The following is a 13,749-nucleotide window of genomic DNA, read 5'->3' on the forward strand; positions in this document are numbered from 1 at the left end:
GAAGCACCATTTGACCCAGCTATCCCACTCCTCAGTCTATACCCAAAGGACTTAAAATCAGCATACTACAGTGACGCAGCCACATCAATGTTCATAGCAGCACAATTCACAATAGACAAACTATGGAACCAACCCAGGTGTCTTTCAATAGATGAATGGATAAAGAAAATGTGGTATATATATATATATATATATATATATATATATATATATATATATAGTCAATGAAATATAATGTAGCAATATACACAATATTCTCAAAGGGATAGAGTGTAGCAACATAATACAGTGTAGCAATAAACCTCTAGGGGAATGCTTGACTCCGTAAAAGCAGTAAATGATATTTGGTGAACACTTCCAGAGTTGACCACTAAAGAACCACTCAACCCTGAGAACACCACAATCTGGCAAAGAACTTTCACTTTAAAAGGAAATAAATTCTTTTTAAAAGTCTTGCTAACATGTAAATACTTAAAATGACATCCAAGTGAGATTTCATACACACGTGACCAGAATACTGGACATGTCCAGAATGGAATGATGGCATTGGCTGGTAAGTGGACAAAGTTGGACAATATCATGCAAAATGAAATGAGCCAATCTCCCAAAACAAAGGCCAAATGTTTTCTCTGATATGTGGATGCCAATTCACAATAAGAGAGGGGTGGGCACTAGGGAAGAATAGAGTTACCTTAGATTAGAGAGAGGGAAGTGAAGAGAGGGGATGGGAGGGGATGTGGGGATAGGAAACATAGAGGATGAAACAGACATTATCTTCTGTATATAGGTGACTGCCTGACCAATATGATTCTGCAATATGTACGCTCAGAAAAATGAGAAATTATACCCCATCTATGTATGATATATCAAAGTGCATAAATGCATTCTACTGTCATGTATAGCTAATTAAAACAATTTAAAAATAAAATAAAAAAAGAATCCAGCAACGCCCATGCCACTGCCTGAATGCTGTGCTGCCTTGAAATTTCCTCTGCCAGATTAATTAGTCCACACCTTTAAATGCAGCCTCCCACAAAGACTCAGGGAATGGACAGTGTGGATAAGTCTTCTTGTCAGAACATAGCACAAATGGCCGCTAGTCCCGTTCCCAATGGAGCCCTTATTCCATCTGAAACTTCAAGAACACAGCATTTATTGTCTGCATTCCCATCAGTGTTGTGGTCTTCTGAGCCCATCGGAAGGGCTCACAGCATTCCAGGCCTTCTCTAGCTCCCCTCTTCAAACGTTTCCAAATTCATCCCACAAACCAGTTCCAAAGGCTCTGAACCACACATTTAGGTATAGTCACAACCGTGACCTCACATCTCGGTACCAATTTCCTGTGCTAGCTAAGTTTTCATTGCCATAACAAGATACCCTGAGGCGAACAATTTAAAAGGAGAGATTTAATTTGACATATAGTTGCAGAAGTATCGTCCATGGTGAGTTGGCTCCTTTACTTTTGGAAAGAGCATCATCATGGGGAAAGTGTGGTAGAGCAAAGCTGGTCACCTCGTGGTGACCAGGAAGCAGAGACAGCGTAAGGTGCTCGGGTCCCAATATCTCCTTCAAGGGCAGCCCCTTCCCCAGTGACCTAACTTCCTTGCCCTGGGCCCACCGGCTAAATGCTCTACTACCTCCTGATGTGCCACAGACTGGGGCCAGGCTGTTAGCGCATGAACCTTTGGAGGACATCTAGGTCCAGACCAAAAAGCTGCCCAGGTGCACTTAGAACCTTCTCAATACCAAAAGCTATGATTTGTTTAATAACCGGTACTCTCTCCAGGAAAACGTCAGGGGTAAAAAGTGATCTTGTCCACTTGAGTAAGTTGTTTCTCTCATCTACTAAGAAGTGCTGCTACCTTTTGCTGCGTTCAGTTTTGCCATCTTACCTGATGACTTTGTCAAGTAACTGAGGCAATGCAGCAGGTCAACAGTGTAGCAATGGACCTGACTCAGTACAGCCGTGAATGATATTTGGTGAACATTCCAGAGGTGAATGTCAGGCCCCTTGTGATGCTGCTGCGGGTGGTTTGTGATGGAGCAGTCGTGAATGAAGGCTCCCTCTGCCCTCGAGTCGCTCGTCTGTGGTCATAGACACTGTGACCCTGACACACAGCGCCCACACCCCAACCAGCCTTACGACCAATCTGGGGCTACTTTGTAAGTCAAAGTTTTGAGGTCTGGGTCTCTGAAAATAGGGTTTGTTGAGCTGTATCGATGGTAACCAAAGGCGCTGGACCAGTGGGACACATTCCTAAGCCTCTGCAACAGGTCAGACAGCAATTGCAAAACGCCCACCAGACCTCAGGGACCTGCGGAATTTATGACAGCATTTTGGGGAGAAGTAACATAAATCATTTATACGGACTCTACTGTGACTATTCCGACAGGAGGGCAGGACCCCGGGAAGCAGGCAGTCATGGATAGGAGGTTAGTCTATGGAGAGGAGTCGTTGCTGCTTCCTGGTTGGTTGGTTCCCAGAGCAGAATGCAACGTGGCCTTGGAGGTTGACCTTCAGCCAATAGAAAGGGATGTGGGGCACTTGACTGAGCTTGAAGTTCTGATTTAAAAGGGCCTTCTCCTCTCTCCCCTCCTTCCATTCGCCCAAACTCAATTTAGGACATCTCAGAATTCTTATCAAGTTACTTTCCCTATTTATATAGGTGAAGAAAAGCAAGATAAGAAGAGGGTTGAGAATGAGGTGCAGTGTGTTGTGGATACAGCTGAGGAAGGGCATGTGAGAAATCATCTCAGACTCTGTACTGACCGGAGACTAGTAATTACAAAATAACTTTTATTTTAACTTACATGATTGAGTGATGAATACAAATGCCACCAAACTAAAAGCACCCCCTAACCAAAAATAAAATGCAGACGTGGATACAAAAGATGTGGAATTGATCACTCATGCAATATCCAAAAAAATTAAAAATGTAAAAACCCCAAACAACGAAACCCTGTAACATGTGAGAATTGACTTCCTATAGAAAGACCCATTTCAACCATTTAAGGTGGACTATCGACTGTGCATACTAACCACAGACTGCACAGTGAGTCTTTAAAATGAAGGACATATGCATACATAATATTTATAAATATACAAATATGTACATTAGAACTTCACAGTTAAAAGAATGATTTTGCCCGAAGCCTGGCAAACAAGTTTCACTTTAAAAGGAAATAAATTCTTTTTTAAAAGTCTTGCTAACATGTGAATACTTAAAATGACATCCAAGTGAGATTTCGTACAAGCATGTCCAGAATACTGCCGACATCCACAGTTTCAGTCGCACTCACAGTGTTGTTCTGACACCTTGGCTACCCCTCCTGTCCCCCTTCCCAGGGAGGAAAGTCATTCAGGAACAGCTGAAAGGCCCCGACTCCCTGGGGGGCCTGTTGCCCTGCTCCTGAAGCCTAAAGCTACTGCAGCTGCTTGGCGGGGGTCCTACCTAGTGGTGAGGACTTTTCTAGGGGCACTTGCGGTCCTTCAGGGAGTCCTTCTTCCTAATTTCACGTGATTTTTACAGAAGCAGGAATGACTTTTAGTGTCCCTATGGTCCTAACCCATTAAGGATTCCTCATTCTTCCACCTTGAAAGAGCATCACAGCTTTTCGAATCCATGACTTTTGGTTTTAATTTGTCTTAGCAGCAAAATACCTATATGGTAAGAGTATTATTTTTTAAAAAAAATGGCTCTTGTTAGGAAAAAAAAAAATCTGTTGGGCATGGTGGTGTATGCCTGTAGTCCTAGCAATTTAGGAGGCTGAGGCAGGAGGATCACAAGTTTGAGTCCACCCTGGTTAACTCAATGAGACCCTGTCTCAATAGAAAAAAAATTAAATGGCTGGGGATGTAGCTCTGGGAGGATACCCCAAATGGCCCTGGGTTCAGTCCCACTAAAAAAACATCCCCAAAACAAAAAACAAATAAAAAAGGCTTAGTGAGTTTTTGGGTTTTGAGCATATGGGTATAATCTTACTAAGGCAGTTCTTAGTGATTTAGTTATCTTTTAATTATAATGAGAACACGATTTGGGAATTTTTAGGATGGACAAAAGAAACACAGAGCTTAAAAAAGTAAAATATAAAAATCAGACTCTTACATTGGGTCATTTTGCCACATTCTTCAGGCAAGCATTGTTTGAAGAAATTCTTTTTTTGTGTGCTTGTATTTAAAGTAAAATTAGGTAGCTAAAGGACCACTCAACCCTGAGAACACCACAGAGAAAAACTGCAAAGCAGATGGTATTTATAGAAATATCGCATGACAATTTCAAGCTTATTGAAATTCCAAAAAAGTACAAAGATGGCTGTTTTAAAATCCCCACTTATTAAGACAAGACAGACTCTTCCTGATATTGCCAGTCACGGTCGACGACGCGATCAGAGTTCTGCACAGCCCTGTTTTTGTGGCCAAAGGAAAAGCAGAGGGGCTGTGAAACCAGACTGAGTCTCCCCTCACATTGTAGGAGGTCTTCAAGTCCTGGACACCGGGTGGAAGGGGCCAGAAGTCGGGACCGTGGCCAGGCAGCGTGACCCGTGGCTAAAAGGCCGTGGCCACCTCAGCTCCATGACGACCTCCAATTTTCACACCGTCTCGCGGAAATTTGTCCAGCTGTTCATAGGCCAGCCGCCCGTCTTCTCCTGGGTGGGACAGTGAACATGAACACCACTGAGACTTTTTACTCATCATTCAAAGAAAATTAATATCACCGTTTAGGGATGGGTTGTTAGGGGTTCTTCTTGCTCCCCCCGCCCCCAATGCTGAGGATCAAACTCAGGTTTTTGGAAACCCCATGCAAAACGCATGTTGGACCAAAGGAAGCAACTCTTTGGGGTGGACCCTGGCACGTGTGCGTTAGGTTTCCCTGGGGTGTACAGCCAGTGTTGAGACCTGACCTGGGGTGGCCAGGGCCCAGGGCTGGTGTGGGCGGCACGTAAAGAGTGGAAGGAACCAGGAGTGATGGTCATTCTTGGAGATGCTGCTGTGTGCGCAGCTCAGGTGACAGGCTTCAGGGACCCTTGCTTAGCTCACAGTGGAGAGCATGGCTGGCCAGTTTACACTTCCACCTTTTACTTTTTACCTTCATGGTTATTTCAGAACGGAAGGGATAAACTAATAACTCCCTGGGTACATTTTAGAGCGTTAAATACTTTCTATACCTAAAACAGTCATTAGGAATAACTATTTTATTCTTGTTTTTTGTTTGGTACCAGGGCACTTGACCACTAAGCCACATCCACATCCCTATTTTGTATTTTATTTAGAGACAGGATCTCACTGGATTGCTTAGTGCCTCGTTTTTGCTGAGGCTGGCTTTGAACTTGCCATCCGCTAGGATTACAGGTGTGCACCGTCGCACCCAACAACTATTTTATTCTTTAAACAAACATGCTGGCTAAGCTTTCTGAGCAATAAATGATATATCCAATAGCGAAATGGTTTTTTTGTTTTATTTTTTTTTAACCCTGTAACTGTAAGAAAGAGGTCTAACAGTGAATGGGGTTTTCACGGTGGTTATGAATGCCATGAGATTCTCCTTCCCATGATTAACATACTAGAGTCAAACTAGGGCGACTTTTTTCTTTTTTTTTCCAGTTGGTTTTAGGGACTGGATTATGTTTGGAGAATTTCAGAGTATAGCTTTTAGATTTTTAGAGTGTTTTTAAGGTAAAATTGTTTATAACTATTTTAAAAATATTTCTTAGTTGTCAATGGGCTTTTATTTTATTAATTGATATTCAGTACTGAGAATCGAACTCAGTGCCTCACATGTGTTAGGCAAACCTGCTGCCACTGAGCCATCACCCCAGTCCCTGATTCATACATTTTTATGCAGCATTAAGAAAGGCTTTCTCCTCCTCTCAGGACCACCCAAAAGAATAAAATTATGAAACATGTTCAACAGGAACCTCGTGGAGTAAAGGGAAGGGAACAGGGCTCTCTGGGTGTCCCAGAATAAAGACATCAGCTCTTTTCTTTGGTGTCAGGGCCAGAGGGCAGCTGAGGTGGACCTGGGGGCCAGCACCAGGCCGTGATATGTAGGAGGCACCTCTGGTATCTTGGTCAATCATTGCCTTTTGGTGGTTGCCCACCCTGACCCTGCACTGCAACCCAACCTGGATTTCTATAGCCTCTGCTTTATGGTTTGGCATTTGTGTTCTTCATCCCCAATAGGATGTGGACTGACAGACCAAGACAGCCTGGCTCCCGAGAATGATCTTCACTCTGCATCCCGAGAAAGCGAGGGGTTGCCTGGGTGTGGGGTGCATACTGATTTTCCCATACTCCATGGGTCTCAGTAGACAGCAGGTGGGGGAAAATAGGGCGAATGAAACTCTTCTTTTTAGCTTCCTTTGAGAAAATCAGAAGCAAGCAATTATGTAAAACAAAACAAAGACAAACAGCAACTCACCAAGAGACAAGAGGGTTTCTGAGGCCACATTTCTGATTTCTTCCGTGTCAGACTGACACAAGGTCACTAGCATTTTAATGCTTTCAGTTGCCTATGGGGGAAATAGTTTAGAGTTCTGGCATTTGATCGGGGGCTCCACGACATCATTTTATCACGGTGGGAAACTTAAAAACCTTACTTTGGGGTCCCCAGACTTAGTGGATTGCCAGGATCACTTAGTGAGCTCTCTCAGCTGCTGTGTGTGCAGCTCAAGTGACAGGGCCAGACTCCTCAGGGACCCTCAGGGACAGACTGTCACATGAGTACAATTCCTAGGTGCTACTCCAGACCCACTACACTGGGACTCCCTGGGAGAGAGCCTAGGACGTGTACTTGTGGAAAATCTGGTGACCAGAGCACTCCAGGTCTAGAGTGGAACGCGAGTCTCCTGCTTTTCCAGAGTAGAACCCATTTTTCCTAGTTATTTCTGCCGTATTCCATTGATTCCAAATGACACTAAGAATTCCTGTGCATATATTATTGAAACAGCCATTGTGCTCAATAAACATGCACAATTGTTTTTTGTCAATTAAAAATAAAACTTAAAAACTTAATTCTTATTCAGTTTATGCACTGAAATAAAGAAGGAGAATGAAAGTCGGTGATGGGATGGCTTCTATTTTTTTTTTTTTTTTTGGTACCAGGGATTGAACTCAGGGGCACTTGACCACTTGCCCACATCCCCAGCCCTATTTTGTATTTATTTAGAGACAGGATCTCACTGAGTTGCTTAGCATCTTGCAAGTGCTGAGGCTGGTGCTGAGGCTGGCTTTGAACTCACGATCCTCCTGTCTCAGTGTCCCAAGCCACTGGGATTATAGGCGTGTGCCACCGTACCCAGCTTCTACTTATTCTGTAAGCAGTTACTGAGTACTCTTGATTTTTAGATTGTCAGAGTGTTTTATGGTAAAAATTGCTTATAACTATTTTAAAAATATTTTTTAGTTGTCAATGGGCCTTTATCTTATTAATTTATATTTAGTTCTGAGAATTGAACCCAGGGCCTTACATGTCACAAAGACAGGTCACAAAGCATGGGAGATTCTACAATGAACTAGGCAGGGGGACTGGTCCAAAGAGTCCGCAGCTGAGTGGACAGACAGACTGTCACGCGAGTACTTGTGGTGAGTGACAGGCTGCGTGAGGGTGCTGGGGCAGAGCACCTCAGGCTGAGGAAGGCCAGCCTCCTGGGGGAGGTGGCCTCTGAGACTAGGTAGCCAGTGTGGGGGTGGGTGGGTCTGTGTGCCTGGGGCTGGGGAGGGCCTGGGGGGTGGAGAAGGAACTGACTCCAGGCTAATAGACTATGGCAGGTCCAAGTCCAGAGGAGGCCATGCGGGTGTTGGGAGAAGGCCTGTATCTCTTCCAGGAGAATCTCTGAGTCGCGTCGGGGGCTTCTGGTTGAATCGTAAATTCATGGCTTAATCTGGGTCCAAGTCTGAGATCTAAGATTGCAGAAGCCCCTGCGAAGCTTTGAGCAGAGCTGTGTTTTGTTGCAATGTTCCTAATGTCATGGCAAGGGTGCCTTGACGCAAGCTCAGGCCGCAGCAGGCAGCGTGGCTCCCCTGTAGGTGACGAGTGCAGACGGGTGACTGCAGCAGGGATAGAGCAGAGTGCACAGGGCAGAGCTGGGGTCCACAGGACGGCAGATGAATGGATGGGAGAGGAGGCGGGCAGGGTCACTGTTGACCCCTGGGCTTTGGGCGCGGCTCCCAGGGGCCTGGTAGAGGGCCCACCAAGGCACTGAGACCAGCCGTGGTGGGGTGGATGCAGTCTGAGTGACTTCCTGCTAGAGCTATCTGACAGCCAGCTGGGTAAGCGTCAGGAGGGACCTGGAGGGAAGTACTGGGGGTCATCAGTGCAGAGATGGCCATGGAAACCCTGGGGTGACCTCCTGGAAGACAACACGCTGGCTGAGTCGCTGGAGGACTGGGCACGGACTGCGAGTCATGTTTGCCTTTCCTGGAGGAGGATGGGCTCATGAAGTAGTGGAGCTGGTGCAGGGCGCCAGGCTGGGGCCAGCCAGAGGGAGCAGCCGGGGGCCCCTGGGTTCCTGTAGCCCATGGTGACAGATGGGAGACCTGAATGGGGGCCACTTTTTTGAGGACCGTGATCCCCCTAGGTTGTTTCTAGGCTGATTAAAGAATAGAAAAATGAGAAATTTCTGTTTGTTTCCATTAATTTATAAAAACAAGACTCTCGGCAAGCTGGCCGGGGATCCCAGGTCTGTGTGAGTGACAGGTCTGCACTGTCTTGCACAGCGTGCTGCACGGAGCCCCCTCAGGAGCTGGGGGGCTGCAGAAAGGCATTTCATCTGGCAGAAAAGACCCTATCTTCTAGGAGAAAAGGGCAAAGGAGAAATCTGGTGCTCCGGGGCATGGGTTCTGCAGGAGCTAGAACTGTGGCCTCTGCTGTGACCTTGGAAACGTGTATGTCCATGACCCCGGCCGGACCTCGGGGTCCTGGTCTTTACCGATGTGAAGTCTGAATCACAGACATCCAGCTGTGTGTGTCCCAGTGTGGCAGGAGGCTGCCCAAACAAATAGCAGTCCCAGCGGGCTTTGTTTTGGCCACCTGAAAGTCATTTTTTGACCAAGTAACAAGGAAGGCAAACTTTCCCACAGTTGTTTTTCTTCACAGGTCATTAACTTTTCTTTTGAGGAGTTAATCCCTTTCTTCACGTCCTATCAGGCCTGCTGGTCCCTGCCCCATGCCCATCCAAGATTTTAGTAGAGTCTAAGGTGTGGCCTTCTGTTCTTTTCTCAAGCCCCGTTAGTCTTGTTTTTGGATAAAGGTGGGTCAAACACTGAATCCAGCCCACTGAAAGGTCAACTCTCTCCTGCTGGGGATTCTGGCTCTTTCATTGTTCATTAACAGCTTAGCTCTCTCCCTCTCCACTAACTTCCTTCCCCTGACACAATTAAGGTTGATTAACTGCTTAATAAAAATAGTTCCTTGGGAAAGGATCTGGGTGGAAATTCAGTGGCACATTGACTTTTGAGACTTCTTTGCAAATTTCATTATTCCTTGCTATTTGTACTGCACATTAAATATCGGTGAAATCACCATAAAATACTTTCCTAATACTGATCCAAAGGCAAACTGATTCTTACAGGTCACAGCAGAACATGATTATTTTTTGCTACTTGTTCCCTTTAACAAAGTCACATACGAGGGGGAAATAACAACCCACGACTACCAAGCAGCTGCCAGGAGGTGAGAGCCCCAGCTGGGGGAGCTGGGGGAGCTGGGGGTGCGGAGGGCTGCTGGTCTTACCTCCAGGCTCCGCAGGGCCAGGCAGGCTGCCTTCTGCAGCTGCAGGTTGGTCTTGGTCAGTGCTTCACAGTAATAGAGCAAGGCCTGGGGGAGAAGAGGGACACTGTGAGGCATCCCAACCGCGTCCCTTAGGAGGTGTGTGACACTCCACTCCCCGAGAGGAACCACAGCACCCACCCAGGTGTTCTGTGCTGCTTCCTTAGGGGAAAAAAATATCCACTGAAATTCGTGTTGATTAAAAGATCTCTTTAGTCAATAAATTGATCCTCTATATTCTACCAGGTCATGGACTTATGAACATGAAGTTGAATGATACAAAGTTAGGGTTTTTTTTTTTTTTTTTTTTTTTTTTTTTTAAGGGAGCGATTCTTTCTCTTTATTCACCAGTTTTCAAAAAAAATGAGCTGGTTCATTAGCAAACTCCACAGTGACTCTATTTTTAAAAATATATTATTATATTTAAGTTTTTAATTGACACCTATTTGAATGGATTTATGGATTTATGGCATAGAGTCCATTAACTCAATGTGTAATGGTCCAATCATCTCCTGGAACATTTGTCATTTCTGTGTCCTGGGAAGTGGAGGACTCTTCCTTTCTAGTTATTTTGCAACAGATCACCGATTGTCATAGACCCTAGTCACCCACTGTGCCACAGAACACCAGGACTAATTCTTTCCTGTTTTCTAACCTCTCTGATTCTGGCATTTAAGGGGCCTCAGATCCAGAAACCCCAAGGGTTTGAAGGAACTGTGGGGAAGAGAAGAGTCAGGTTCCAGCAGAGAAGAGAGAAGAGGCCAAGCCAGCCAGACGGGGAAGGGGGAAGGGGGAAGGGACGTCCTATAGGCGCTAGGGTAGGTTTCACAAAGATGATGTCTGAACTGGACCAGAAGGGTTGGCTAGATTTCTGATGGGAAGCTAGGGAGAAAAGGGTGTTCGGGCATGGTGGGAGGACCAAAGAAGGTGGTAAACTCCAGAGACAGGTGGCCCCTCGGTTGGATACGGGGCATCGGGGGGTTGCACATTAGATTCTTTAAAGGGCTGGGGGTGTGGCTCATGGTAGAGTTTGCCTGGCACGTGTGAGTTTGCCTGGGTTCCAGCCCCAGCACTCCCCACCACCCAAAAAATCTTCAGGCAAAAATAAATTTTCTTAAATTTACTAAACTAATTTCTTCCTAAATGGTTTATTAACATGTAGCACTTAATGTTAATTCACATGGTAAGAAGCACTCTAAGTCGGTGGCCGTGATCTGGCCTCCTACCTTTTCCCTGAAATGCTCGTTCTTGGAGGCTGCTGCCAAGTAGAGCGTCACAGCCTTGCTGACGTCACTGTCGTCTCTGGTTAAGAGCAGAGCCAGAGTCCGGAGCACCTCTTGCTGAGCCAGGAGGCTGCTGGGAGCGAGGTTGCCCACTGCCTGCAGCAGCTTCTCATCTCTCAGGGACTGCAGGGTGTGCACCATGGAGACTGGAAGGCAGGAAAGAAGGTCAGCTGTGACAGTGCAGTGACCTGTTAGATAGAAATACACAGGTCTCCTGTGCGTCTTTAGTGCAAGGAGAACTCAACAGACTGAACACATGTGGTCACTCTGCAAAGGAGGCGTTTCCAATTACTGAGAAAAGCACCGATGGATCAAGTAACTGTAGTGAAGAGAGGGGCCAGTCATAGAGAAGAAAAGTGACCTTGGAGCTCTTCCTTATAATGGAAGCAAAAATAACGTGTCGATGAATTAAATAGTCAAATGTAAAAATCGACAGTGAAGGAAATGCAAGGAAACGTTGTGTGCAGTCTTTCTGGAATAGGACAGCAAACCCAGCTGCCCTGTCTTTCACTCAGACCACCTGGCAAACCCTGTCCTAGGTGAACCCCAGTCCCCGCTGAGGAAGCAGGACGGTGGAGAAACTCATTGTATTGATTGGAATATGGGGATAATACCATAAAAAAGGGTTCTGAGTCCCATGTGGGCCGACTGGCCAGGCTCCGAGAGAGCACACCCTGATCCCTAAGATGGTGCCCAGCAGGAGCCTCCATTAGCCACGGAGATGCCCGCAGGAGGCGCACTGCAGTGGCCCACGAGAGCTGCCTCACCTTGCCGGGCCAGCTGGCACAGGTGGCTCTCTAGGTCGCTCACGCCGTGGCTGGAGAAGTAACTGCAGTACTGGAAAACCGTGACCACTTCCGAGGAGAGGCTGCCGGACAGCAGAGGCTCCGTCCGGTCCAGGATTTGAGAGACCAGGGTTCGAAACACTATTTGAAAGGGAGAGACACAGAGCCGTGGGGGCAGTTTGCTGTCTTTCATTCATTCTCATGGTAACGTGTCAATGAGCGAAGTGAAGCATCCCTCATACACCGCGCACCGGCTCGGCACACGGCCAGGCGACCTGCATTCTCACACACCTCCGTGACTGCCAGGCACGGGACACCTGGGCGGCGCTCAGCACTCAGTGCCTCTTCCCAGTCCACAGCGACCCACCCCTCCCACCACAGGAACTGGTCATCTGCCTCTGTCTACCCCAGTGCTTGAACTTCCTGTAACTGGAGTTATGTGGCACGCACTTGTCGTAACTGGTTTCTTCCACTCAACAAAGCACCTGTGAGATTCACTCAAGTTGTTGCTTGTAGCAGCAATATATTCTTTAAAAAGCACTAGGTAATGCCCTGTGATATGGCTATATTATGATTTATCCAATCTCCTGTCCTGGGCACTTGGGTTGTTCCCAACTTTCCGCTCCTGTGAATAGAGCTGCCATGAACCCCCCCCCCCCCCCAGGGCCTTCCTCCTGAACAGAAGCCCTCGTTTCTCTCGGAATGTTCCAGAGTAGAGCTTCTCCATGGTGGCAGAGGAGCACATCAAGTTTTAGTAGAAACTGCTAGTGTTTCCCCAAAGTGGTTGTACCACGTGACACCTTAATGAAAAAAGTGTCCGTGGGTTCTACATCTTCAGACGTGAACCAAAAATATCCAGAAAAAAGTTGTAGTGGACATATTCAGACATTTTAATCTCGCCATCGTTCCCCAAGCGATACAGCATGGCAACTCTTCACACGGCAGCCTCGTGGTCTTAGGGGTTATAAGGAACCCAGAGTACACAAGGGTATTCGTGGGTGATAGACAGACACCACGACAGTGGTACCAGAGCAGTCAGTGGGCACCTGCGATGGGGCTGGGAGGGTGGGACAGTCCTGGGACAGTTCCCACAGACACCCTCCTGCTAAAACCTGCTCCCCATCTTTTTTCCTTAACCCTGCGTGAGTGGATGAGTTTGCCCTGTGGCCTGAGTGCGCCCTTCTTCAGGCCCAGGCTGCAGGGCAGCTGCAGGGGTCCTTCCACGCCCACTCTCACTCCAAGGGGCAGACCACCTCCCACTGCCTTACCACCTCCGCTGCCTTACCACCTCCTCTGCCCTGCCACCTCCTCTGCCCTGCCACCTCCTCTGCCCTGCCACCTCCTCTGCCCTGCCACCTCCTCTGCCCTGCCACCTCCTCTGCCCTGCCACCTCCTCTGCCCTGCCACCTCCTCTGCCCTGCCACCTCCGCTGCCCTGCCACCTCCCGCTGTGCTACCTGGGTCTGCGAGTCCTGGGTACTCCTTGTTGACAGTCCTGGCAAAGCTGGCCTCCAGCTGCTTGATCACCCTGTCGGCAGAGCTGTGGTACACCCCGGCCGGGCCGCAGCACTTGGTCCAGAAGGACAGCAGAGACAGCTTTTTGTGAAACTCTGGGATGGCTGGAAGAGAAGAGCGGAGCCCTCCCAGGGCACACGTTAAATGAAGACAACGAAGTTGGGCCCCTGGGTGGGGCGGGCAGGCGCTGTCAGGGCTCTGTTTTGTTGAGGGGTTTGCAGTTGGGACAGGAGTCCTCTGCAGCTGGCAGGTGGACAAGGACAGGAGGATTAAGCTTCCTGCCCGGGAGCGAGGACAACAGAAAAACAGGGCTGTTTGCCTTAGTGACAGAGGGCACAGCGGCTCTCCCCTGGGGTCACCCAGGCATCTCATGGCCCCTAGGTTACAGGATCAGGACCCT

The 13,749-nt window shown here is 47.6% G+C and overlaps 1 protein-coding gene across 9 annotated transcripts in view; it reads right to left on the reverse strand.

Moving 5' to 3' along the window:
* Window positions 1–2,783: 2,783 nt before the first annotated feature.
* Window positions 2,784–13,749, reverse strand: part of Ripor2 (RHO family interacting cell polarization regulator 2) — a 179,580-nt gene continuing 168,614 nt past the window's right edge. For 8 of the 9 annotated variants that reach the window (XM_078020619.1, XM_078020615.1, XM_078020614.1 and 5 more), the window contains 6 exons: window positions 13,292–13,453; window positions 11,818–11,976; window positions 10,994–11,196; window positions 9,732–9,815; window positions 6,420–6,510; window positions 2,784–4,647 (listed from right to left, as the gene is read on the reverse strand). In XM_078020619.1, coding sequence (XP_077876745.1) covers window positions 4,547–4,647; window positions 6,420–6,510; window positions 9,732–9,815; window positions 10,994–11,196; window positions 11,818–11,976; window positions 13,292–13,453 — 800 coding nt within the window. In that variant the 3' untranslated portion in view covers window positions 2,784–4,546. Of the gene's footprint in view, window positions 4,648–6,419; window positions 6,511–9,731; window positions 9,816–10,993; window positions 11,197–11,817; window positions 11,977–13,291; window positions 13,454–13,749 lie in introns of those variants that run through there. The other variant, XR_013425497.1, reaches the window with a different exon arrangement.

Source organism: Ictidomys tridecemlineatus, chromosome 8 (assembly GCF_052094955.1).
Source record: "Ictidomys tridecemlineatus isolate mIctTri1 chromosome 8, mIctTri1.hap1, whole genome shotgun sequence".
Lineage (NCBI taxonomy): Eukaryota > Metazoa > Chordata > Mammalia > Rodentia > Sciuridae > Ictidomys > Ictidomys tridecemlineatus.